Raw genomic sequence first — 26,796 nt, forward strand, 5'->3', positions numbered from 1 at the left:
TGTATATATACATTGACTAAAATGTGTAAAGCTTAAGATCATCTACAGTTAATATTACAAAACAAATGTTCAAACCACTTCCTAAGTAGCAATTTAATTCTGAGGCAATTTACACTACTGTAAAGTTGTAGTATAAAATAGGTGCCGTCAGTGTACAAATACATAAAAAAAATAGATTGCTTATTATCAAGAGTAGAGGAAGGAGGAGTGGCGATGGTTGCTATTGGGCATGACTTTGCTTTTTACTTTTCTCACTGAAGTCTTTTTTGGAGGGCGATGAAGACTGGACTGTAAGAAAGGATTAAAAAATAATTTTAAAATAAAAGTCTTTTTTGCTTTTATTTATGTATATGAGTCTATGTCTATATGCATATATGCATATATACATGACAGGGCCAGAATAGGGTATTAGAAGTCTCCTGGGGCTAGAGTTATACACAGGGTTCTGCAAGCTGCCCAGTGCTGTCCAGTGTCCTGCTGGGGACTGAGCTCAGTGTCCTCTGCAAGGCCAGCAAGTATTTAACCACTGAGTCACCTTTTCAGTCCCATCACTTAAAAAAATTAGTAAGTTGGGATTTTTTGAAGTTATTAAAATACTCTAGACATCAGTGAAAAATGTAAACTTTGTAAAGTTACTAACAACTATTTAGTTGTACAGCTTAAGAGGACAGACCTAGCTGCATGTAAATTACATCTTTTAAATGTGTTTATTTAAACATTTAAAATTTTTAACTCTGAAAATATCTACCAAAATACTAACACTGTGCCCATACAAACATAAAACAAGTCTGTCTCCCGATGCCTTTACACATGTCCTGAATGTTTTATGCATGTGTCACTGATTAAGAGAGCTTTGGGTTTGAATTGGCTTTCTTCCCAGAAGGATATTCAGATATTACACATGACTATCCAGTTGTTCTATAATCTATTCAATGGGCATTCTTTTTCTCTCTGAAAGGTCTTGGCACCCTTGTTAAAAACTATCTGACTCTTGACACCAGTTTATTTCTGGATTTTCAACTCTATCTCCTCGATCTGTGTCTGTGATTAAGCCTACTGAAGTTATCATGCTCTGATTCCAGTAAATTCCAAAGTGGAGAAATATTGGTTCTACACTGACCTTTTCTTTTTTTCTTCTTAAGATGAGGGTTTTGTTTTGTTGTTTGTTTCCTATTTGTGGGCTCTAACATTTCCATTTATCTTCTAAGTTTTGGCTGGTCAATTTCTATAGTGACATAAGCTAGAATTATGAAAGGGTTACATGGAATCTTTACAGAAGTTGGAGAGGGCCCTGCTGACACATTAACAATAGCATCTTTCCATCTGTATACATTAGAAATCGTTCTGTGTCTCCTGTGCCTGCTTTTGTTTTCCTCATTACAGGCTGGCCCAGAACTCACTACATATTCCAGGTTTCCCTTTTGGATTTCATGTTCAGGTTGTTGGTTGCAAGTGTTGGTGTCAACATACAGTTGATTTTGTGTGCTAATCTTGCACACTGTGACTCTGTTGAACTCTATTATTAGTTCTAATAACTCTTCAGAAGTTTCCTTCCTATTTCTGACACAGATGCTCATTTAGTTGTGGTAGGTTCTACTTCCTTTGCAGTATATAGGAATCCCTGTTTATTTTTAGTTTGTCTCATTTACCTTGGCAGAATCTCTAATACATGACTGAACAGAATCAGTACAAGCAGACTTCTTTATCCCATTCCTGATCTAACAAGAAAAGCATCCAGTCTTCCATCACTAAATTCAACAGGAGTCAGGTGGTGGTTGGTTGGCTTGTTACCTGTCAGATTGAGCACGTTCTTTCCTATTTCTAGTCTTCTAGTGTGGTGGTTTGGATGAGAATGACCCCCACAAGCTCCTATATTTTAATATTTGGTCCCTAGTTGATGGAACTGTTGGGAAGGATAAAGAGGTGAGGCCTGTTGGAGGAAGTGTGTCAGTGGGGGAAGGCTCAAAGCCCATGACATTAGCAGTGTCTGCCTGTCTGTCTCTGCTTTGTGCTGGTGGATCAGATGTGACCCTGTAGCTACTGATCTAGCACTAACTGCCTGCCTGCTGCCATGTTCTCCACTACGATGATGGTCATGGACTCTAACCCCCCCGAAACTGTAAGCTCCAAATAAACTATTCTGTAAGTTGTCTTGATCATGGTGTTGTATCACAGCAATATCAAAGTAATTAAGGAACCTGTGTATTTTTCTCAAGAAAGCTGAATTTTGCTAAATGTTTCTTCTGCAGACATTGAAATGACCATATGGCTTAAGTTTTTTGTTTACTGACATGGTGTGTTACACTGGTTGGTTTTTTTGAATGTTAAGTAACCGTACATTCCTGGGATAAATTCTGCTTTGTCATGGTTTAAAATTCTATATTGCTGGATTCAGTTTTAATCAGTTAATTTGCTTTTATGTGTATGGGTGTTTTGTCTGCATGTATGTCTGTGTAACCATGTGTCTGTCTGGTATTCATAGAGACCAGAAGACTGTGTCAGATACCCTTGAAACTGAAGTTATAGACAATTGTTAGCTACCATGTCAGTGCTAGGAATCAAACCCAATTTCTCTGGAAGAACAAGTGGTGCTTAATAACTGTTCAGCCATCTTTTCAGCCCCTGGATTCAGTTTGCTGGTATTTTGTTTCAGAATTTTGTATCAGGGTGATGCTAGCCATATAAAATTAGTTGTGACTATGTAAATAGTGTTATCATCTCAAGTCACCATGGGCTGTCTTACTTCTGCTGCTCTCACAGACAGCCTTAGAAAAAGCTTGTAACTTACAGCCAGGACCTCCCGAACAGGTTTCTATACAGAATGCAAGACGGGGACGTTTCCTGCCTCTGGAAATTGTCATGTTTGTGTAGTGTATTTACCAAAGCCTTCTTGCAATCATAATGCATCTGGAATGAGAACAATATTAATACACTGAAAACAGCAAAACAGAAAGAGAAGAACACTGGCTGATGGTGCTGAACTGTGGCATTGCCTAACACGGAGTCAGTCTGTTTGGGGTTTTATTTATTTTTGTTTGTTTATTCATCCATCCATCCGTCCGTCCATCCATTTATATCTGTCTATGGGTTACTGGGGACAGAACTCAGATTCCCAAGTTTGGCAGCTAGCACTTACACTCACTGAGTCACCTCACTGGCCCTCTCTCTATCCTGTCTAAGGAACCCAGAGAATGTTTTCTGCTACTTGTAACTACCACCCTTCTTGTTGATACAGCATGATGTGCTAGAACTTGCTCATACCAGCTCAGGGAAACCAGCTCTGTACCCAAATCTTTTCAGCAACATTGCAACACCACTTAAATCAACTACAGCAAAAATATGTGCCTTACAGAACCTGTCAGTACAAACCACAGTTACTTTCTTTCAGAAATACAGCTGTCAAACACCTCTAATTCAGATTTCTATTTTCTTTAAATATACTTTTTAATTCCTAATACGGTAATTCCAAATTAAAATTTTACCAACAAAATAGTTCATGGATTTGGGTACTGATGACTTCAGAAAAAAGGTATTTAGTATTCATTGCTCAGAGTATTTTATAATAATGCAAAATTGCTGTGCTATATTAAGTAAAAAGCCTGAGCAGAAAACATGCACAATAAGAGAAGAGAGTATATGTTGGACATATTAGGATTATTGAAATAAACACCAGCATGCTCATGTTACCTTGTTAACTCTGGCTATATATAAGGCTGCAAATAATGTGTGTATGTGTGTAAAACTTTTAAATTCTCACTGTGACATTAATTTGGAAAAACACCATTTTTAAAACTAATAATAAATTTAGTATTTATTGCTTAAGCATAAGATGATCCCCTTCTTCCTCTCTGTGGAGGAAGGGCTCATGCAGTCTTTTCCAGCAGGAAGGACTCTATCTGGGTAGTTCTGGACTGTTGCCCGTAGTATAAAGTTAAATAAAATCTGTTCTCTGACAGTCTCTTGGTGTTATAGGCAGAAACTTGAACTATAATATATAGAAGAAAAAAATGCTGAATACGCTACTCTTCCATCTAAAAGCATGCACATAATCTAACTTACTCACTTGCTGCCACATGCTCCTAAAGACAGCATGCTCAAGTAAAGGAGCACTGGACTTCAAAGACTTACTTTATCTCAAGGTTATCTTGTCAAGTAATTTCTGTCAGGCAACAATCTCTTATCCTTGATCTCACTTGTTATGGATGCTAAGAATACCACACCACTCCCTCAGATTAGAAAGAGAAATTGAAAAGAACTGAGAGGTGAGCAAAGGCACCAATGCCACTGCTTTAGTAGTGACACCTGTAACTGTTGTGCTTTGTTCCCCTTTGATACTAGACAGCTTGATAGCCAGTAAAGCAGGGGACCAGTTCCCTAACAGCAAGCTACCTTAACCACTGCTTTCAAGACTTCCTATCAAAAGTGTATGTATGTATCTCTGAGTGCGGGTGTGTATGTGTAAAATGTCCTTACTGCTTTAAATTTAACCTAACTAAATACCAAATAAAACAAAATCAAAGATGACATAACAGGGCTACTTCCAAAACACTGGGTGGAAAGAGAGAGTAGAGCAGTTCCAGTTCCAACTCCAGTAGTCCTAAATGAAATATCAGCATATAGGATCATTAAAGGAATAGCATCCTTACCTAATGAAAAGAATCCTATAAATAGGATTGTAAGTTATTTGCATATGAATTAAAGTGTTGAGCACCTCAACAGATATCCCCAAATACATTAAGATAAAATAAATATCTATTTCCAGATAAATATTTCTAATGAAACGAAGAAAAGGAAGAGTTAAAATTCTTTGTAAGAAACTATTAACTAAATAAGCAAGAGCACAGAAAACTATTAGAAATAACGTTTAATTTGTAGCTGTTTTACAAAAGTAACCTACAAAAATCAAGAGTCAGCTGAGCATTGTAGGGCACACTTCTAACCCCATCACTTGGGAGGCAGAGGTAGGTAGATCTCTATCAAGGTCAGCATGGTCTATATAAGTGAGTTCCAGAACAGCCAGAGAGAGGGGTGTTTCTAATGGCAAAAAAAGAGATTCTTTTTAAAAGAAGTACAACTCATGGTTTGGGATATAACTAACTCTCAGTAGTAGAGTGTTTGTCTCACATGCACAAAGCTCTGGTTTTGATCTCCAGCACCACATAAACTAGGCATGGTGATACATACTTGCAATCCTAACATGCAGGTGGAGGCAAGGGGATCAAAAGTTCAAGGTCAGTTAGACTACAAAGCAAATGCAAGACCAGCCTGGGATACATGAGATCCTGTCAAAAAACAAAGCAAACGGTATAAATGCATAAAAGCAACCAAACTGTAAAAGACTATGAAGGAAAGTGTGAGATGGGGTGGAGCTCGTAGGCAGAGTGTGCACTTAGCAGGTGAGAGGTCCTTGGTCTGATCACAACAAAATAAAATACAAAAAAAGGAGAGAAGGAGAGAAGAAAAGTAAATGAAACAGGAAAGGAAAAGAAAGCCAGGCAGATGCACAGCTGAACCTCAGCCTTTAGATTTAGGAGGCAGAGGCAGGAAGATCAGCAGGTCAAAGCCAGCCTGAGCTGGAGACCTTGTCTCAAAAGAGGAAAAGACTTTAAAGCAAATTTATAAAACATGCTGGGCAGTGGTGGTGCATGCCTGTAGTCCCTACACTCAGGAGGCTGAGGCAGGCAGAGCTCTGCATTTGAGGTGAGCCGGGGCTACAGAGTGAGTTCCAGGGCAGCCAAGGCTACACAGAGAAACCCTGTCTCGAAACAACCACTACCACCAGGAAGGAAGGAAGGAAGGAAGGGAGGGAGGGACGGAGGGAGGGAGGGAGGGAGGGAGGGAGGAAGGGAGGGAGGAAGGGAAGAAGGAAGGAAGGAGGAAGAAAAGGAGGGAGACAGGAGGGGAGAGAGGAGCGGAGGAAAAGGAAAAAAGAAAAGAGAAAAAAAGTAACTAAAGTAGACTATTTACTTTTATCCGGAATGAGAAAAGGCAGACGATGAGAACAGCTCTGTGAGTCAAACTGCTAAAAGAAACCCACAGCAACTGCAGAGAGCTCCATTTACTAAGTCTACTTAGTGAAGCATCTATGGGCCAGCATCTGTGGGGAGCTGTGAGTCTTGGACCTAGGAGAAGTCTGGCTTTAGGGAGTCAGATGAGAAGTTGGAAAGTATATATCCTAACTGTTCTTTCCACTGCACAAGCCAACTGTTACAGGCCAGCAACATTAACAACAGGTCTCTTTGGTAGAGCAAGATGGACACAGAGAGAATTCCATGAAGGATAGAGTGGCCCAGAACATCAGCTAGACCCTGACCAACTGCCGGCGCTCCTTTAAATTTACTCTGATTATTCTTTATAAATGCTCACATGACTTCATAATGCCAATTTACCCCAGACGACACATAAGAACAATCTGGGTAAAAATGCAATCAGACATTTATACTTTGTGTATTGAAAAAGGGGAGTTTTGACAAGCCTCCCATAGAAGAATAAATAAGCAGAGGACAAGTAGTAATCAGAGAGAACAGTCCTAACAACTATTACATTATTAAACCACAGTAACTAAAGTCTGATTGTGGCATGCAGTTTTCTTGATGGGATAAACTGTGAAGGGGAGGAATAGAGCACAATCAACAGGAAAAGGGAGAGGCACTTAACACGTGGTTTGGAGGAATGTGCGTGGTAAAGACGTAGATGGGGAAGCTTCAAGCTGTTTAATTCCTTGTTCCAGACAGAGAAAACAAATCCCAACAAGCTGTGGAAGGAGGAGTTGTAATGAGCAGGTCAACAGATTCAGATAATGTGCCCCCCTTACTGTTTGAACTCACAGTAAAAAGTCAAGGAAAGATGGGAACAACGGAGTCCCTGTGGTGTTCAGTGTTCTGTGGGGAGACTGGACTGTTAGAAGCTGCTCACAGGGGTGCAGGTCACTGAAGCGCTGTATGTCTGAAGTGTTAGCAAACACCTCCGTCAACTGTCTAAGAACCTTCATGAGTAGGGCTCTGAGCTACAGCATCCTCACATAACCCTGTTTTCAAAGAAGTGGAAAGACTACCTGAGAGAACCTTCTCATTGGAGATTGAAGTGCAATTGTAAATAATGACAAAGATTGACTTTTCAAGATCTTTTATTTAAAACATAAGTCAAGTTTAAACATTCTGAGTCATAGTTTTACTTCTATACAAATTCTTGGAATAAAAACATGAATCAAGTCCTTTGTGCGTTTCTATCCCAAGACAATCACAACACAAAGAAATACTGAAGGGCTTCCTCCCTTTTGTCCTGATCACTTGGTGCCCCCAGTCAGGTTCCTTAAAGCATTCAGTACACGGCAGTCCTTGCTAATTTCCCAACTGTCACTGCATAAACAGCTGTGAATCCACAGCACTACAACCATGAACTCCTCATGAGAGGTAACACACTCTGCAAGATGCGGAATCACATCTGTAACTGACTTTACTGTTTTATCGTCTCTAGGGATGTTAACAGAGGACTATAAGTAGCATTGCATGAGAAGTAATGTCAGCCGCAGTTGCTTTCGTCACAGCAAACTTCATGACAGACACTAAGGTGTTGTTACGTAAGCACATGTCCATTACAACAGTGCTGTTAAGATGCTCAAGATTTACGGATTCACAGGACATGCTCTGATGATTCCCCTTGCTTCAAGTACTGTATGACATAGCATACACAGCCATATACTCACCAACATGTCTTCAAATGTAAACAAATAAAAAAACAATTTTTGAATGTGTGTGTGTGGGGGGGGGGGGGGGCTTTTTGAGACAGGGCTTCTCTGTGTAGGCCTTGCTGTCCTGGAACTCATTCTGTAGACCAGGCTGCCCTCGAACTCAGAGATGCTCCTGCCTCTGCCTCTCCCTCCTTAGTGCTGGGATAAAAGGTGTGTGTCATCACTGCCTGGCCAGAAAAAGCATTTAAGAAAGTAAAAATTGCTGAACTAGGGACCTGGTAAAAATTCACCTTGAAAATTAGGTTTTTCTTTTTAATATCATTGTTTTTAACTTGTATGTATGTATGTATGTATGTATGTATGTATGTATGTATGTATATTTAACATTCAAGTGTGCAAGGGAAAGAGAGAGGGCTAACAGGAGAAAGGGAGGGAAGGGGTGGCAGGGGAGGAAAGAAGAGGGAGAGGGAGGGAGAGGGAGGAAGGGAAAGGGGGGGAGGGAAACTATGGAGGTTAGAGGACAACTTTCAAGAATTCAATTCCTCCTTTCCCTGTGTGGTTTCATGGCTTGATTAACAAAAGTTCTTTGCTTATTGAGTGATCTCACCAGAATATCATTAAATTTATCATATCAAATACACAATAATAATGGGAAAACCTATATGTCTAGTACCCAGTAACTTGAACTCAACAGGAATTACAGCTGATAGCTGGAGAGATAAGACAAATCTAAGTATCGAGTAATTTAACTGATAATTATGGCATAGTAAGTGATTCCTTCCATCGTGTGTGTTTGCAGTGCCTATGCCCACATACAGATGTTGACATGTAACATACTAAGGTAACATGAGCAGCAGGAGACTTTGCAGAAACTCTGTGCTGCTTTGTATCTTTTCTGCAAATCTGCGTATTACAGAGTAAAACTATTGAAAATTCAAATGAAAATCCAAAGCCGTAGCATGTGTACCTCAAGTGCAATTCCCCTGAAGCAACTGTAGCCCACCAGGACCTGGGTAGCCAGTGTAGTAAGAAGCACAACAGTCGCAGGCTGTGTGGTCTTATCCCCACTTTAATTCTCATGGAAATCTGAAGAGACACCAGTTATTGGGCCTGTTGTGCAGGGACAGAGTCAGATTGAGGTAGTCACCAGCCTGCAACCCACACAGCTAGACAACCCAGGATCTAAAACCATTCGGTTCTAGATATCTCCTAGCGCATGTATTGTGGTTTGATATCCTAAAAGTCTCTTCCAGAAAGTTCTTCTCTGAAATGACTTTGGGATACTTTCACAAAGTATTTTTGTGATACACAGGGAAGAAGCAGGTGGAGAACATCTCTCACATCGGAAGGTCCATGCTCTGTGCTTACACAAGTTGAACATCCCAAGGTGCTAAAATCCTCTGTAATGTTCTGGAGATTGAAATTGTTTTTAGAAATTGGGAGATTTCAGAACAGTGTCTAAAATGGGTCCTAAGTTTAATATCACAGCCCTACAGAAGTGAAGCTATCGTAATGTTAGAGCATGAGGACGGGGAGCTCTGTGACAGCCACTGACAGGACACCTAGTATTCAAGACTCTCTTTTTCAAGCATAAATTCCCCCTACAATTACACATTCTCAGTCAAAAAAAATTAAAATGTCAGTTTCCTTTTTATTAATACAGAGATAAGTCCAGTGTTCACTGCAGCTACTAAAATGAAAGGAATCATTATCAAAGTCATGATGAAGCCAAGTTTACATTTGAAGACTTTAAAATACTGAAAATTTTATTAACAATAAACTTACTCCTCTTATTACATCACTAAAGAGAGTTAAGACTTAGTAGATAATCTTGTCTATATAAGCAGAATGTCCTTTTATTAAATTATGATTTAAAAAGTCGGAGTTTATTACAAACATGACAAAATGGCTCTTCTCAAGATAAAAACATTAGGAATTTGATTTAATGGCTATACTAAAATGATAAGAAATACAGGCAGTAAATACACAAGTAACATAAGATTCATAGTAATTAATATAAAGCATATATTACAAGTTTAATATCAAGAGAATCTAAGAAACAGAAACTAAAACCATTGGCAAAGCATAAAAAGGCACTCCCACAGTGCTCGTGGAAACAGATGGGTATGATTTCAGCAGCTTAGGAACTAACAGTGGTTATAGCTGAGTGGTAGCACTGTGGGGGATGGTTCTTCTTTTTCAAAATTTTTTATAGCCTTGTATTTTATAACAAGCATAGATTAACTCTCTAGGCCTCCCACCAAATCTGAGTTACTTCATAAAGTTCTATTTAAATATCACCTAATTCTTCTTATAGAAGCAAAAAACAAGCATTTGCTATTTACATCTCAGAAGGGCAGATTCCTATCCTAAATCCGGGTTTACACCTCCTCCTCACCCAGAGAAGCAGCACCCCCAGGCCCTACCCTCGCAGTTCTGTGGCTTCCCCTACAGCTCCCCTACCCCACAGCCACAGAAGCCCTGCATCCCCCTCACAGACCCCATCACAGCCCCTCCCTGCAGGCCTACTGCCTTCAGCACAGCCCTGTGGCTCCCCACCACACCAGCACAGCACCGAAAGCTTATCTGGAAAGAGCTCAGTTCAAACCCTAGAAGTTCCCATCACAGCTGTGCTGCTACTGACAACTGATTTTTCTAAATCAGTTTTTGTTTTTATTATTTTTGGTTTTGGTCGGATGAATTTTAATTTTTAATTTCTTTCTTTTTTTTTTTTTTTTTTGGTTTTTTTCGAGACAGGGTTTCTCTGTGTAGTTCTGGCTGTCCTGGAACTCACTCTGTAGACCAGGCTGGCCTCGAACTCAGAAATCCGCCTGCCTCTGCCTCCCAAGTGCTGGGATTAAAGGCGTGCGCCACCACCGCCCGGCTAATTTTTAATTTCTTATTTTGATATATTTGTTTATTTTAATTTTGTGCATATGTGTGTTTTGTCTATGTAACACCTACTGCTACCCATGGAGTTCAGAGGTGCTGAATCCCCTGGAATTGGAGTTAGATGATGTGGGTGCTGGGCGTCAAACCCAGGTACCCTGCAAGAGCAGGTGGTGCTCTTAACCATTGAGCCATCTCTCTAGTACATTCTTATGTGAGATTTACATATATTTAAAGAATAAGGAACTGTCAATAAAACTGAAGACAAGTTAGAAACAGGACAAAGATGAAATTATAAAGTAATTTGGGATTGATCCTAAGGGAAGCTAACGGTAGTCTAAGTTCTGACCTAAGAATTTTTTCATTTTTCTCTGTCCAGAACCTTAATCTGTTACACACTAGAGACACCAGAGTGGATGTGCTCAGCCTGTGTTTTATGGCTGCAGAAGTGGCAGGGGAAATGGAGCCAACAGCAGGTAGAGACAGACAAGTAAGGGGCACACGCGTGTCAAATGTCAAACAAAACAAGGATGAGATAGATGAGAGAAGTTATTTTACATGTGATTTAACATAAGGAGGCCAAAGTTCTTCTGCACACTGGCTGAGGCCGATGGCAAAGAGCCCTGGGAGAATCCTGAGCCTAAATGTTGGCACATTCAGACAGAAGAGACCACTGTAAGCGACAGAGAGGAAGGAATGGGACCTGGTCATGTAGGTCCACACCAAGAAAGGGAACCTGGATTTTACATGCAGAATAACTTGCTATTTTGAGCTGGTTGACATGATTTAACCTGCATTTTAGAAACTTTCAACTTTGACCAGTGGTGCATACCTTTAATCCTAGCACTTTGGGAGCCAAAGGCACGTGGATCTCTGTGAGTTACAGACCAGTCTACATAATAAGTTTCAGGACATCCAGAGCTAATTAGAGAGACTGTCTCAAAAAAAAAAAAAAAAAAAAAAAAAAAAAAAAAAAAAAAAAAAAAAAAAAAGAAAAAAAGAAAAAAAGAAAGAAAGAAAGAAAGAAAAGAAAAAGAAAAAGAAAAGAAAAGAAAAAAAAAATTCAACCACTTATGGAAACAGACGTCGAGTACAGGCAAAGGTGCCCCGGCCTAGGCAATAACAAGGACACCAGATGTATAGAAAAGGGACCTTGTAAGCTGATTCCTATCTGTCCTTGGAATCAAGCACCTGGGTCTCACTTTGTAACCAGGTTTTCTGGTTCCTAAAGAACCTATAAGAGAAAATACCACACAGTTGTCCTCTGGTCTCCATCCATACACACACATAATATACACACAGTAAAAAACTTGAAACAAAGCCATTTGTGTTTATTTCTTATGGCTGCTGTAACACAGTACTATAAATGAGATGAATTAAAACAGACATTTATTCTCCCCAGTATGTGATGATGTCATAAACCAAAGCACTGAGAGAACTGTGTGCTTCGGAAGGTTTCCCCTTCCCAGTTCCTGCTGAACCCAATAAGCCTTGGTTTTGCTGGTGTGTTGCTGCCTCATGCCAGCTCTCAGCAAGCAGATTCACTTAGCTTTCTTCTTCAAGTATGTCTTAGTCTCTGTGTATCCATAGACACCCACTGTTGAATTTAGGTCCCATCCCAATAACAAATGATCTCCTCTAATATAATTATAAAGGTATTTCCTCTAAGTCAGGTAACACTGTGAGAGGTTCCTGCCTGAATTTTTGATACACATATTTATTTCAGCATTGTATATCAACCAGCACCACAGTGGGCTGCGTTAATCACGCTTATTCATTTAAGCTAATGCTAATGCACAAAACCTTGGGTTTCTTTATGTAATTTTCATTCATGTGTACTTGTACTGCTGTCCTCTGCTCCGCCCTATCAGTTTCCCACTTCACTCTCCCTCTGCCTGGTTCTTGTGCTTTCTTTTCACATGGAACGCACTACTCTACTTCCCACCCCAAGTCCTGTGAACTCCCCCAACACATAAACATACATGGTAACACACACACACACACACACACACACACACACACACACACAGAGAGAGAGAGAGAGAGAGAGAGAGAGAGAGAGAGAGAGAATTTTCTACCTCAACCCCCCCATATCCGGGTTCCAAATGAGAGAAAGCATGCACTACTTATCTGACCTTGCATATTTTGCTTTCCACAATGATTTCCAGTTGCATCCATTCCCCACCAAGTTTCACTGTCTTTAAAGTGGTCATCTTGCTTTAAAAATGATGATGACTCAATAGTCAAAGCCAGGTCTGCTCCTCCACAGGACAGATTCCTGCGCTGTCTTCACGTGCCCTTCAGCTTTGCAGTTCAGACATTGGGGGACTGAGCTCCGTAGTCTACTTTTTATATTTTGTATTCTACATACCTTACTGAAATACTTCAGTAAGTTAATTTCTGGTACAAGCTCTGAGGTAGGCAATGAAGCTTTTGTGTGTGTGCTAGCCACCATCATACCTCTCCTTTGAAGGGGGCATGGGAAAAGAGGACCAGGGAGACTTACCTGTGGAGGGGGGGAAATGACAAGACTGTGGGAGAGGGAAGGGGAAAAGATAAGCAACACAAGATGACTGAAAAGGCCACAGGAAATTATTTTATGCTTAAAACTGCCCCCTCCTATGCATATATGTTGTTTAATTGAAGATACTCCAATTAAGGTTGGCAATGCTCCTCCAAACACTAGAAACTAGCAGATACTCCACTGCCAGGCATAGGAAATCTTTTGAGTTGTTGCTCAAGGGAGTTCAAGAGACCTCAAAACAATGTAGATAGAGCTGCTGCCCTTGGTACTTTCCAGAAAATGCCCTTTTGCTGAAGACACTACACACTTTGGACACCAGATCTGGATCTCACTGAGGATAGCTCACACGGTAGTGAAGAAGCCACACAACCTGCCAAGGGAGAAAAGCAATCAACGGCACTATCCTGCAGTGTCAACAAACCGTGATGCCCAATGAGGAAGACTCTAAAGGGTGCGACGGTGGCACTTAAATCCTGGGGGGTAACCAGAATGTAGCTGGACTGAAGGCTTGCTCCACAGGCGGAAACTCATGCCTGGCATGTAAATCTGGCTACCAGTAGTTAGGTCATGAAACATAAGAGAACCCTGTTATGTGTAGTCTCTAGAAGAGTATTCTTAGAACTGTATTCTACGAACTTTCCCTTGTACCCACAGGTATGTGTAGGTCTCACTCCTCACCTCCTCACCAAAGAAGTTCTTGTGGAGAAGACAGAGATCGTTACAAAACGATCACGGCTGGTCACAACTCAAAGAACAACTGACTGTGCTCAACCCAATTACCACATTTACAACACAACTTCTACAACTTAAGGCTTAGGAACACAGTGGGAAACAAATGAGGAACAAAAATTTTAAAGGCCAGAAGATGAAGAAATTTGCTGTGAGGTGTCTTCTCTTAAAACGAAAAAAAACCCAACCCACAAAGGACATGGGAGAGGGTGGGGCAGACGTGAATATGATCAAGATAGTGTATGGAATTCCCTAAGAGTAAAAACTGTATAAAAATTAGTTATGGTAAAACTTCTGAAGGGGGAGGTTCTGATGCTAAGGTCCTGTCCCCAATTGGTTCTTGAATCGTCGGCAAAGAAAGCTGGGGCCAAGTGCTAGGTGAAAAGAACAGGCAGGATTTCTGGGTCCCAGGAGGAAGGAGAGAGGAATTTTTCTGCCATGCTTTTGAGGAAGAAGAGTGCAGCAACGATGTGAGGTGGGTCGGGGGAGTTGGGGCCTGTGGCAACTACTATAAGCGGGTGGCCACGGATATTTGGTAGAGGCCAGGTGGGACTGGCCACTAAGCTCAGATGGAGAGATAGAGATACTAAATTGGTAAGGACACGCTTTCCCGGGCGGGAGATATCACGGCCCAGCAACTGTGCCAAGAAGGCAAGTTATAAAGGAACAAACTGTGTGTCTTTTATCCGTGGATTTAGGGAAGCTGGGAAAGGGCTGGGAGCTCGGTCACCTCCCTGAGCTAAAGGAAGGTAGAGTAAAAGGGACGCCGGGAGGGGTCTGGTAGCACTGCTGATCCTGGAGCAAAGACAGTAGCTTAAAACTACAGGCTACAAACTTCTAAATGTGAAGAGGTTGTACAACACTTGTCTACTTGAATAAAATGTATCTATATTTATGGTTAACACCAGGAACACAGTGGTGAATACATTACTATCTTACTAAATTTGCTAGAGCCTGGTCTTTTCATAATTTTAAAATTCTACTTGAACAGTTTTCAAATTGAAGTAATAATGCAAATCATTTTAAAATGGGAAGGTTTCAAAGAATATCTTTGTTGATTTTAGATTACAAAAAAAAAGTTCTCACTAAGCAACAAGAAATCAACAAAGTATAAAGAAAGTAAAAACTGCCCCAGTTTTCACTACCCAAAGACAGCTACATTAATATCCCATGAATAACCTTACAAAGTTTGCGTATCGATATACTGGTATCTATAGCACCATCATAATTTTAACCTATAAATACCTACCTAGAAAGCTACATTAATTAGCTAGGCATGGTAACACATGCCTATCATCACTCCAGCACCTAGAAAGTGGAGGATAGTTTAAGGCTGCACAGTGAGACATCTCAAAAATGCCTTCACTCCCCGAAAGGGTGGGAGGGAAGGAAGAAAGGCAAGCAGGCAACAGTTACCATTTTCAACTAATTTATGCCCTCACTCAAATGGTTGTATAATTTTCCCATGATAAATCTGGCTAGATGGCATCACTTTATTTAATATTGTTTTCTGTTAAATTAAAATGCCATCCAATTGGGATGTAGCTAGCTGGTTGAGTGCCTGCCTAGCACATCTAAAGCCTTGGTTTTGATCTTTAGCACTGGAAAAATAAAATACTATGAATTTAACCAATTCTCCACTGTTGAACACTAAAATACCTGTCATTTAACACAAAGTGTTATTTTAAAAAAGTCTAGATACAGGTGTTATTTAAAAATAACAAGTGTTATTTTAAAAAAGTCTAGATACAAAATGGTTTGATAGGTAAAGGTGCTTGCCACTAAGCCTGATAATGTGGGTCCATTCCCCAGGATCCACACAACAGAAGGAAAGAACTGAGTCCTGCAGGTCATCCTGACTTCCATACACACTGTAGCATGTACAGGCACAGGCAAATGCACACACACACATTTTTTAAAAAAACATGGCTATAAATCTGAACCTATTTTTAAAAATGCTCCACTGACAAATTCCAGGATCCAAAAAGTTATTTACATTAAAAATTTTCATTTACAAGGCTAAAGAGATAAATGGCTCAGCAGTTACTAGCAACGACTGCTCTTCCAGAGGAACCAGGTTTGATTACTAGCAACCAAGCAATGGCTCACAATTGTGTCTGAAGTCCAGTTCCATTCCTATTCCCCTGTCCCTCTACACACGCACACGAACACACGCACGTGCACACACAGACATATGCACTGGCTTAAACGAATAATCATATTTTGACATCATTGCCAACATAAGAGTACTCCCCTGCCTCCCCGAGAGTCATCTGTGGTGTTTCCTTTGCTATCAGAGGCTGTACACATTTCTTATGTGCTTCTTAGAAATGCTCAAATCTTCTGACAACAATGGCAACAGAGCCAACTCATCTTGAACCGAAACGTATAAAATGTGAACCAAAATAAGTCTTTTCTCTTTGTAAGCTGCTATTGTAATGAAAAGTTAACAAACTTTCAATATTATGATAAAAAGGTATCGAACCAATGCAAGACACCATATTTCCTTATTTCCTTCCTTCCTTCCTTCCTTCCTTCCTTCCTTCCTTCCTTCTTTCTTTCTTTCTTTCTTTCTCCTTTCCTTTCCTTTCCTTTCTTTTCTAACAGTCCAGTTCTTGTCCACCTCTCTGTCCACCCTCCCACAGTTCCTCATCCCATTCGTCCTCCCCCTGTCCCACCCGCCACCCTGCCAGGCCTCCCCACTCCCTGGGGCCTCAAGGCCATATTTTCTAGTGTTAAATACAATGGAGAGATCTGAATGAAGTCACACCACTGAAAATCCATCTCTGGTAAAGTTTTACTTTAATATTTATTAAATTTCCCACTACTACCCATTTTCTACTACCAGCCATGTGTGCAGCAATAACTCAGACCAAAATAAATCTGAAGTTGACACAGCCCTGCAGACTCAGTGCTTTTTGACTTCAAGACAGTCTTGACCCAGGCTAGCCTCAGACTCACCATGTAGCTGACTGACCATAAACCCCTGATCCTCCTGCCTCTACGCCAGAGTGCAGGGATTACAGTTGTGCGTTACCATATTTTTATGTTATAATTGTGTCCTAGAATTCAGAACTTGGTGCCTGGGGAAACTCAAGCATTTTTCATTACCATTTACTCAGTTCATGAGAAACTTTCAACTTTAAAGCTCACTTTATTTGTGGAAAAAATATAATAGATGACTAATAAACATGTTCTCAAGTCTAAAAGGATACATTGGGGTAATAGCATTTAGAGAAAGTATGAGTTCAAAAAGAATAGGAAACAGAAAGCTGATACAGTCATGAATGGTCATGTGCTTTTAATGGAGAATTTTAACAAGACCCATCTTAAGTTGTGAGTTAAGTGACAAACCTAATACTCTGTCATTACAAATACTGAGACTTGGATGGCACTACTTGGAGTCTAAGGGTCTTGCAGCAGCAAGGGTCTCAGTCTACTATGAGGTCTGACCTGCCTCCTCCTTGCTATATGCTGGACTGATTCCCAAATGAAGAGCACAGTGGAGCAGAGGGCCTAGGGGTGCAGCTCACTGGTGGGCCTCTTGTCTTGGCATGATCTACATGCTCTTCCAAATGTAAAACGTAGGGACTATCTGACCATCCCAGAGGCAACAAAGCCTGACTCCTAACTGCCCAGTCATGCCCTCTAGCAGTGCCATTTAAAGGCTCTCTCACTAGCTCTGATGATACAGTTCTTATTCCATGGACGTCTTGTCCATGCTATTTCCCGGCCTCTCCCTCACAGGGTGAAACTACTGTACAGCGACCAGCGCCACACAAGCAGACCTGGTGGACTTGAGTTACCAGAGGATATTAAATGGTGACTCCAGAAGGAAGCAGGCTGGTCAGTTCCCCTACAACAGTGGTGCTCCAGCATCTCTCAAGCCACTGTCTTCATCCTCACCATAGCAAAGAGTTTACAATCTCATGAGGCAGCTCAATGTCTGCCAGCAATCTCACCCAAATACAGCTGGCTTCACTTTCTCATTCCTAAATACTGATCTGAAAAGAAGAATGGACAAATCAATAACATAAACTGCATATGTAAACTTCTAAATAAAACATAGAAATTACTTAAATTGAATTTCATCATCCTGGGACAGTGTTAACATTTGGAGCAATAGCTAGCTTTTTCTTTTTGCAAGCATGTGTGTTTCTGTGAGTGTGAATGATGTGATATCTTTATACATTGAGTTTTTTTTTTTTTTTTTTTAGATTGTAGGTTAATTGGGAAATTCTAGGATATCTCAAAATTTCCCCACTTAATTAGCTATGTTTTAAGCATTTTACCCACACAATTACATGTTCTTTAATGTACTTAGTAGCTCCAACATTTAAAAAAAATTAGGAAAAAAGTACTAAATGTATTTTGCTGTATGTGATCCAAGCTATTATGCCTTCAGTTCTTCAAAGTGTTTAAGTAGCTGTATAAAACAGAAATGTTTTAATTATCATATTTTATAACAAAAACTGAACTTAGTCATTGAGAAATTGTTATTCCTAATTTTCCATAATGACAAATAATGGGAAACATATCCTTAACAATTTATCTTTATCAACATTTCTAATTCTAATAACTCAGGATAGAGTCCTAAAAGTAAAGTCACAAATAAAGCCATTAACTTTATAAGCATTTATTTAATTTAATGTCATCCTGAGGAGACCCACAGTAGATTATAACTCAGGTACTATTCCATAAATGTAACCTTCTATTTCTAAAAAGGAAAATTGTAAATCTGAAAGTTAGAACCAACCATATCAGGAGTGAGGAAACTGGAGTGGGGAAGCCCCTTTTAAAGTGCAGTGCAGCGCTTCAGACAGGCGAGTGTCCAAGCTCAGTGACTCCCTGGTATTTCAGAGTTTTTAAGGATTAGAAGCACTAATTAAAACACTTCATTAAAGTGTTCCATCTCAAGCCCTTTCCACCGCCCACTGTTCCCAGCTACTGGTCCTTATTCCATCTATACTCAGCAATACCTGTGGCGGCGTGAATGAGGAGGCCTCCAACAGGCCGGTCTGCTGAGCAGGGTGGAGATTCTCTGCTCCTGCTCCAGTGTCTGCTGCTGGCTGCCGTGATGATCACAGATGCTGAAGCTATGGAAGGCCCCAATCTAACGCTTTCTTTTATGTGCTTCCTTGGTCATAGTGTTTCTTCACAGCAACAGAACAGTAACTAAGATATGTGCTTTCTCATGTGGTTAAATGAAGCAGAAAGGACACAGACTGAAGTCAGACCCACCAGGAGTTTACGTCACTCCCGAAACCCATTTGTGTCCCCTTGACAAATAACAACGAAGCTTATGTTTTCTTTATATTAGAGACACTTGACACAAAATGCAAACGGGAAACAACAAGTGTTCCGGAATATAGGACGAATTCAGATCTGCCTTTCTTCTCCTCTCATTCACAAGACAGAGCTGCAAATGCTAGAAGGCTTAGTACTCCACCATCCTGCACAGCAGCACCCACCTCCCATTCAGTCTCCCCCTCCACATAAGGTGTGTCCAGTTCCTTTACTCACCCATCAAACTATGTGGTTTCCAATCTTTTCCCACCCTGGGTCACCAATAGCATGATTTAGTCCTACCTTCATTACAACACAACCTCTAGAATGACCTACTCTGTGCTCGGAAAAGCCCAGAGTGATCCAATGTGTCACATTCATTTTCTTTATTCATTCTCATAGGCCATCAAAATCCACACATAATCCGTGAACCTGAACTTCCGACTACAGTCCTTACCTTCCTAGGTGGGGCAGGCGAAACTAGTAAAAGGCAGTGAAACAGAGATGCCTCTATCAAGGTACTTAACGGCCCCGAGCCCCATTTACTACTGCGCACAAATGGGAGTCATGCCATTTATTTTACAGAGAACATTTATAGAGAGTAAAAGCATTAGCTAAAAAAACCAAAAACAAACATGTAGGTGTTAGTAATTATTATTTTTACTATTGGAGCAAGGGCAATATTTCTTTATTAAGCACCATTTGCCAAGAACCTTTGATGGTCCAAAGTTGTATGTCAGTCTATTCAAAACTTTGAGTAGTGTAGGCTTTGCTGAAACGCAAGTTACCAAGTCAGCCATTATCTTCTGGGGAAACAAAACAAAACCAAACCAAACCAAGATCCATTTCTACCAATAGGTGGAGCCATGGAGCAGCAGTAAAACATTCTGCTTGGCGAACGTGTCAGCTACAAGAGCAGCAGCACAGGCCCCTTACAAGTGCCTACATCCCCATCAGTGTTCATAGGTAGCTTTGTGAAGAGTCAAAAATTTTGCATAATGCACACTTACAATGTAATGCAGGATTAAGAGTACGTAAAAAAGGATTGCAAGATATGCAAATGAAATTTCACTATAAAAATGCAAATAGTTCAAACATCACTTGAGAAAGCACACACTCTTGCTTACTGTAATCAGCAAACCCAGGTGCAGCCCTTCTACTACAGGAACAAATATTTATAAGGTCTGATGACAGATGAATAGAGATTAAAGGACTATGACTATTTGTCTTGGTATTTGTGACAGGGCAGAGACCGGACAGAAAGCCACAACAATCAATGTTCTTACCATTTGACACGAGCTAGTGGTTGACTCCAAAGACTATCTAGCAGGCACGAAGGCATCCACTAAAGGGAGTTTTGTGTACACCAACAAAAGCTTGACAGAAAATGTGCAATATTTGAAGAAAGTGCTGCTGATCCATCAACCTGAGTCTTGCTAACGATCAGTAAACAATGATTTGCTGTTGCCTTGCTTTGCAGTTGTTTTATTCAAACTCAACTATAATTTCATGTCTTGAGTCATACCCACATTTCAACTGACCACCACTACCTACATACTTAGTGGCTATCACGGTGACATCACACTGGAGAGTTCAGAGTACAGATCTATCTACACAACGCACCCTTTCTCCCCTTTCCCCTACATTTACTAATTTGTCTAGAAACATCTACTTAATCTTTAGTCCTTGGGCCAAAGATCAACAGCTACCCTGGGTTACCCTAGTTTATCCCAGGATCCTAGGTGTGTCATCACACTTGGTAACTTCAATATGGTAACTACCTCACAGATATTTTTCTTCCCTCAATCTGTATGAGGGAAAAAAAAAAAAAGTTAGGCCAAGATCAAAGTAGGTTTTTTTTTTTTTTTTTTAAATTATGAATCTTTTAAATTTTTTAACATCTAATACAAGGAGTCTTATATGTATTCTGTATTTGCAAGAGTTTGTATGGGTTTTTCATTGCATGAAATAGTATATTTGAATAAAAATATTTTCACATAGTGTTGCATTCCTGCAATTCCAGAACTTCAGAAATAAAAGTAGAAGAAACAGAAGTTCAAAATCCTCAGCTATACAGTAAATTCAAGATTAGGCTGGCTACCTGAGACCTGTCTCAAACAACCCAAACAAAAAGAGTCAACTTTGAGGTCTCCTTTACAACTCGTGTGTAGTGTCGTCCATGTGGGGGTGGGAAGTAGGGGGAGGGACGCTATGCACGAGTTATAAAGGAGACCTCAAAGTTGACTCACTGTGGTATTAATCCTGGTATTCTGAAGGCAAAGGCAGAAAGGTTTGAGGACAGTCTCAAGCACACTGTAAGTTCTAGGCAAGTTGGAACAACAAAATAAGATTATGTAATATAGCTTGTATTCATAATCTGTATCCTAACACTTTGTTCAGTAAAAAAACACTTAAATTTTTCTTTTTTTTAGAACTTGTAAAGTTATTTTTTATTATAGAAGTAACTGCATCATAATCATAGGAGTACACACTTGTGACTGTCATTTGTTTAGAGGCACACAGTTAAATTCGAATCTTCCCTCCATTACTGCCTAACCTTCCTGAAAATTTACTATACAAAATCCAGAGGATCAAATGATACAGAGCTTGACAGAGAGAAGGCGGGAAACAAAGAACTGTTGTTGTAATGGAGTGTGTTTTTTTGTTTTTTACGTTTTTCTTCAGTGATTTTTTTTTTTTTGGATATTTTATTTATTTACAGTATAGATATCCTCCCATTTCCCCTCCCTAGACCCCCCTATCCTATACCCCATCTTCCTTTATGCTTGTATATCATTTTGATTACATGCATGTAATAAGGTCAGTTCTAGGTTGAGGATCTAGTAATACAATAGATGCAAATAGTCAAGGAACAAGCAACACAATAAACACAAATAGTCAAAGAAAAAACAAGGCATTAAACCCGGTTATGTGAACACTCCCGAGATTACTGTTTTTAAAGGCTTATCAGGATGACCAAAGTATCTGAGCCTACTTCCCTATCGTAGCCCAAGGTCATTTTCGTGTCTGAAGCCTACTTCCTTGTTCTGGCCTAATATTTAGATTCCTGCCTGAGATTACTTCTTCGTTGTAGCCTACGATTTAAACTCCTACCTGAAATTGCTTCTTTGTTCTAGTCTAATGTCAGATTCCTGCCTGAAGCCTACTTCCTTGTCCTTGGCCAATGTCTTATTCCTGCCAAGAGGCCCCTTTCCATGTCCTTGGCCCATGTCAGCTTCTTGCTAAGTGGCCCCAAAGGCTTTCCACCTCTGGCCCTTTTTTATTTCATTAACAAGACTGAGCCTCTCTTAGGTCATTCTGAGAAGAATGCCTTCCTTACTTGTCATGGAATATGCATTATCAAAGGCAATGTACTTCTGTCTTAGGTTGGTAAGGCTCTGTGCAGAATCTTACCCATCCTTGGCTTGCCAGCTTGTTAATTTAATAACTTTGGGGGTCCATTTTCAGAACACTTAAATTTTTATATTTTAAAAATTAAACTTCAAATTACTAACCCAAATAAAATGTGTTCCTATGCCTATATCTTAGTTACTTTTCTATTGCTATGATAAAGCACTATGACCAAAGCAACTTGATTTTGTAATTCAGTATCCAGGGAGGCTGGGCCAGGGCATGGAGGAGTGCTACTTACATTCTCGTGGCTTGCTCGGCCTGTTTTCTAACAGTACTCAGAACTATTATCCCAAGAGTGGCACCAACTAGAGTGAGCAGGGCCCTTCCTCGTTTATCACCAATCAAAAAGAATGCACTACAGGCTGTCCAATCATGTTGGGGTACTCTCTCAAAGGAGGTTCATGCCTCCCAAATAACTCTAGCTTGTGTCAAAGCTGACTTCAAACTAGCCAGGAAAGCCTACAAATCTGACTAACTCACTACCTCAACTTTCACATTTATTGAATAATAAATATGTAAAACATCAACAGTGAAGACAGTAGAAGTTATACTTTTCTTCTTTTCTTTTTTTTTAAACATTTTTTATTAGATATTTTATTTACACTTCAAATGGCATCCCCTATTCTTCTTTTCAAATATAAACTTTGTTCTGAAAGACTGTTTAAACTCCACCATGCAACAGGCATCTAAAATGGCAACAAGTAGGTTTCATTTATTATCCTCATTCATCAAGTAATTGAGAATCTCATATTAGTTGTCTGAAAAGTATCATACGACTGGTTTAAGATCCATTGTCAATGTGTTGCAGAGGTTTTCACCAGGGATGCTTCACCATGTGAACAAAAGCATTAACTGGCACACATCCTTTAAAAAAAAAAAGCCAGAATAAATCTTTCAACTTAGAAAAATCTGACTCTATGCAGTAATTTTTGACAAATAATCACTTTGCTACACAATACTCAAGTCTCTAAGCTAAATATCCCTACGGTGCCCTTAAAAATCTTGCTAGCTTGTGAGAATTTTTTTTCCCCATCCCTCCCTTGTGGTATATCAGCTGTCAACTAATGCTTCTACGTGGTGAATGGCCTATAGCTGTTTGTAATTCCAGTTCAGATTTCCTGTTACTTAGAAAAGTTTGCTCAACCTCACTGGCTTTGAGATGATGCCCAGACCTATGTTGGTTGCTTAGAGTCTTGTTTTAACTTTTACTATGATTGTGTGTGTGTATATATGTGTGTGTGTGTGTGCTTGTATGTGTGCTTGTGTGTGTGTGTGTGTGTGTCTTGATACTACAGCTTAAATGTGGAGGTCAGAGGAGAACCACAAGCAGCAGTCCTTCTGCCTTTACATGGGGTTGGAGGACTGGACTTGGGAGGCCAGGCTTCCATGATCTGGCTCTGAGTGCCTTTGCTACCTGCTCACAATTTTTCTTTACATTATATGGATCATTTTTTGTGTAAACTTACATTTGAAACAAAATTTGAATGAGCCATTATTGTACATTGATCTGTCACTGATTCATGTTTAAAATTAGTACTCAGCTCAGTCTGAGGTAGTCTCATCTATTCATACACTTGAATATTTATTAATTTTCTACTATGAGCTGCACTCTAATACTGTGGTAAAAATGAAGAACTGAAATAACTAGTTTTGAACATATTTTAAAATAGAAAATTTGTAATTAAAATTCTACTTAGCAACTAGAAAAAAAATTTAAGTCTCTTAAATAAAATTACAAAACCACCTAAACTTCTTCCAAGTTCTGTCACCTTTAGCTTAGGAACTAAAGATCCAAGGGTATGGCTTGTGAGTCAACCAAAGGCTTGTTTTAAAGAGCTCTGAATAAGATGGGAAGATCATCCACCTCTTTCTTCCCATCACATAATCTCATCCATCCCCAAAGTACTCAGTTCCAACACATGTTTACTCTTAAGTGATCCACAAAGCGTTAATAATGGTAATATACCCATCTCAGCTTCTGAGTGAGGTTATAATCCCTGTAATACTGAGTGATGTTCACCAGGAAAAAAAAGTATGTATTCATTGAGAAAATCTTCTGTCTCAAACCTAAGGAGTTTCAACATACTCTCTTGGAGATCTGGAAACTGTATAAAAAAGTTTAAAAGCTAGGAAAATAGATGTAGTTCTATAGAATTTGTGTTTTGTTTGGTTGGTTGTTTTTTGCCACAGTTGTAGTTTTAAAATTCCATTACCCATTTAAATCTCAGTCTAGGGATGGACAAAGGAAGAAAAGTGAGGCTTAAGCTGATCTTGTGTGGTGATTAAGACACGAGATGGTACTCTTGAGAACACCTTTGCTTTCAATCCCTTGGCATCTTCCCTTCTGTCCACTTCCTACTCAGAAAACAGAGACACGTGACATGTATTTTATACCTTTACATAAAGTGTGCCTTTACTATTTCTGTGTAAGTGAAAGTGCGTGTCTGTCATGTCTGCTGATCTGAGGAAGAAAACAGTATTTAGAAATAAAGTTACTTCCACTAAAGACATTTAATTACTATTATTAAAAACCTTCTCACAAGTGCTTTTGTATCTTTTGATATTATTCTGGGACTTTAAAATGTGTTAAGCGATAATAAAAGTACAACTCACAAACTATACTTCAAAGTGACAAAAGGACTATTTGAAATTCCACTTAGTATTATTTTACACTGAATTCATTAGCATACTACCTTGTGTCAGAAAAGAGTCTGACCTTAAATAAGTAAGAATTCTTCAAAAAGAAACTCACATAGAACCTCCTGCTCTATCTTGCAGGCCAAAAAAAGACAAAGAAAGAAGGAAAGAAAGAAAGAAAGGAAGGAAGGGAGAGAGAAAGAAGGGCAAATGACAAATAGAAATTAGTGGAGATGTACAATAAGCAAAATCTCTAAAAGATGCTGTCCATACTATCTGTTTTTAAAAACACTTCACTCGTAATACTTACAATATAATTAAGGGGAGAAATAATGTGCTATAAAGGGTAAAGAAATAGTAAGCAACAGAAAAAAATAAGAATACTTTATTTTATAAAATGAATATGGGGCCCAGGGTGATGGCTCAGGCCTGGTACTTGGAAGTCTGAAGCAGGAAAATTATGAGTTAAAAGCAACACTGAACAATTTAGAAGGGCTCTGCCATAAACAAGCAAACGAACGAACGAATGAATGAATGAATGAATGAATGGCTGAGGCTCCCAAATGGCTCTAATCGAGCAAATGTGAGTATACTCTTCCAGTAGCCATCCCAAAAGTAACATCATAAACATAGGACTTCTAGCAGCAGGCAACGAGGGACCAGGTTCCTATGTAAACAGAGTAAAATTCTTCTTTCTCTTTATTCTAAATCTGGCAACCAAATTTGACCCAACTACAAAGTAGAGCCAAAGACTTCATAGAAAACAATTTTAAATGCTCACGAGCAACTGGTGTAGGGCCATCGGTAACCAAGTCCTTTGTGAATGCTTTATCAGTGCTTTCTGTACTAAAAAACGCCTTTATCAAGGGAGAACAGATTGGAAACCATCAACTTTGCACACTAGTTCCTGACACCTAGGCCCATTCGCTAAAAAGGAGCAGTTCGCAGTTCGGGTGAGGACCACAATGGGACATCTAGGCCCATTGTTCTGAGAACCTCAGCACCGGCGCAGCGCTACAAGGCTCGTGAACAAGCACAGGTGTGGGGGAGGGTCGGGGGTGGGGGCGAACAGGTGTGCTCCGGGTCACCGCTAAGGGACAAGAGGCCTAACTTGTAGGAGAAGCGGAGAAGGGAGGGGGGAGGACAAAGTCATTGCTTGGGGCTTGCAGCGGGCGTGACGGGTTAGCAGCGGCGAGGGTCGTGGAGGAGAGGGGCACTGAGCACAATCGAGGGCGAAAGGCTCTTGGAAGGAGAGAGCGGTCTACAGAGGCAGGAACAATGGCCCGAGTCCCTCCAGAGGACAAAAAGCACAGAGCTGCGGGCCCGGGCCCGGGCCCGGGCCCGGGGGCGGCGGTTACCTGCGAGAGCTGCCGGGGATGCGGGCAGCCGAAGAGCGCGGAGCTGGAGCTGAAGCTGATGGCTCCTCGGCGGCTGAGGACGTGCTGGGGGACCGGCCTGTCCAGGGGCAGCACCGGCAGCTGGTAGCATACTTCCATTGAACACGTCCGCCTTGGATCCGCGCGGCGCCCGCCAGTCCGCGGTCGCCCGCCCCTGCGCTGCGAGGGGGCCGCGCCGCGGGGACCCGGGGCCGAGGCGCGCGCGGGGCGGGCGGCGCAGGCGGCCGCCG

At 40.4% G+C, this 26,796-nt stretch overlaps 1 protein-coding gene across 4 annotated transcripts in view; it reads right to left on the reverse strand.

Annotated features, from left to right (window-relative positions):
- Pde7a (phosphodiesterase 7A) overlaps positions 1-26,796 on the reverse strand; it is a 92,116-nt gene that overhangs the window by 63,143 nt on the left and 2,177 nt on the right. Inside the window, exon 1 of one of the 4 annotated variants that reach the window (XM_076932165.1) lies at positions 26,528-26,784. The exons of 1 other annotated variant lie outside the window; for it this stretch is intronic. In XM_076932165.1, coding sequence (XP_076788280.1) covers positions 26,528-26,665 — 138 coding nt within the window. In that variant the 5' untranslated portion in view covers positions 26,666-26,784. Of the gene's footprint in view, positions 1-26,527; positions 26,785-26,796 lie in introns of those variants that run through there. 2 more of the 4 variants (XM_076932168.1, XM_034501149.2) reach the window with 2 other exon arrangements.

The sequence above is a fragment of the Arvicanthis niloticus genome, chromosome 4 (assembly GCF_011762505.2).
Source record: "Arvicanthis niloticus isolate mArvNil1 chromosome 4, mArvNil1.pat.X, whole genome shotgun sequence".
NCBI classification, from domain to species: Eukaryota; Metazoa; Chordata; class Mammalia; order Rodentia; family Muridae; genus Arvicanthis; species Arvicanthis niloticus.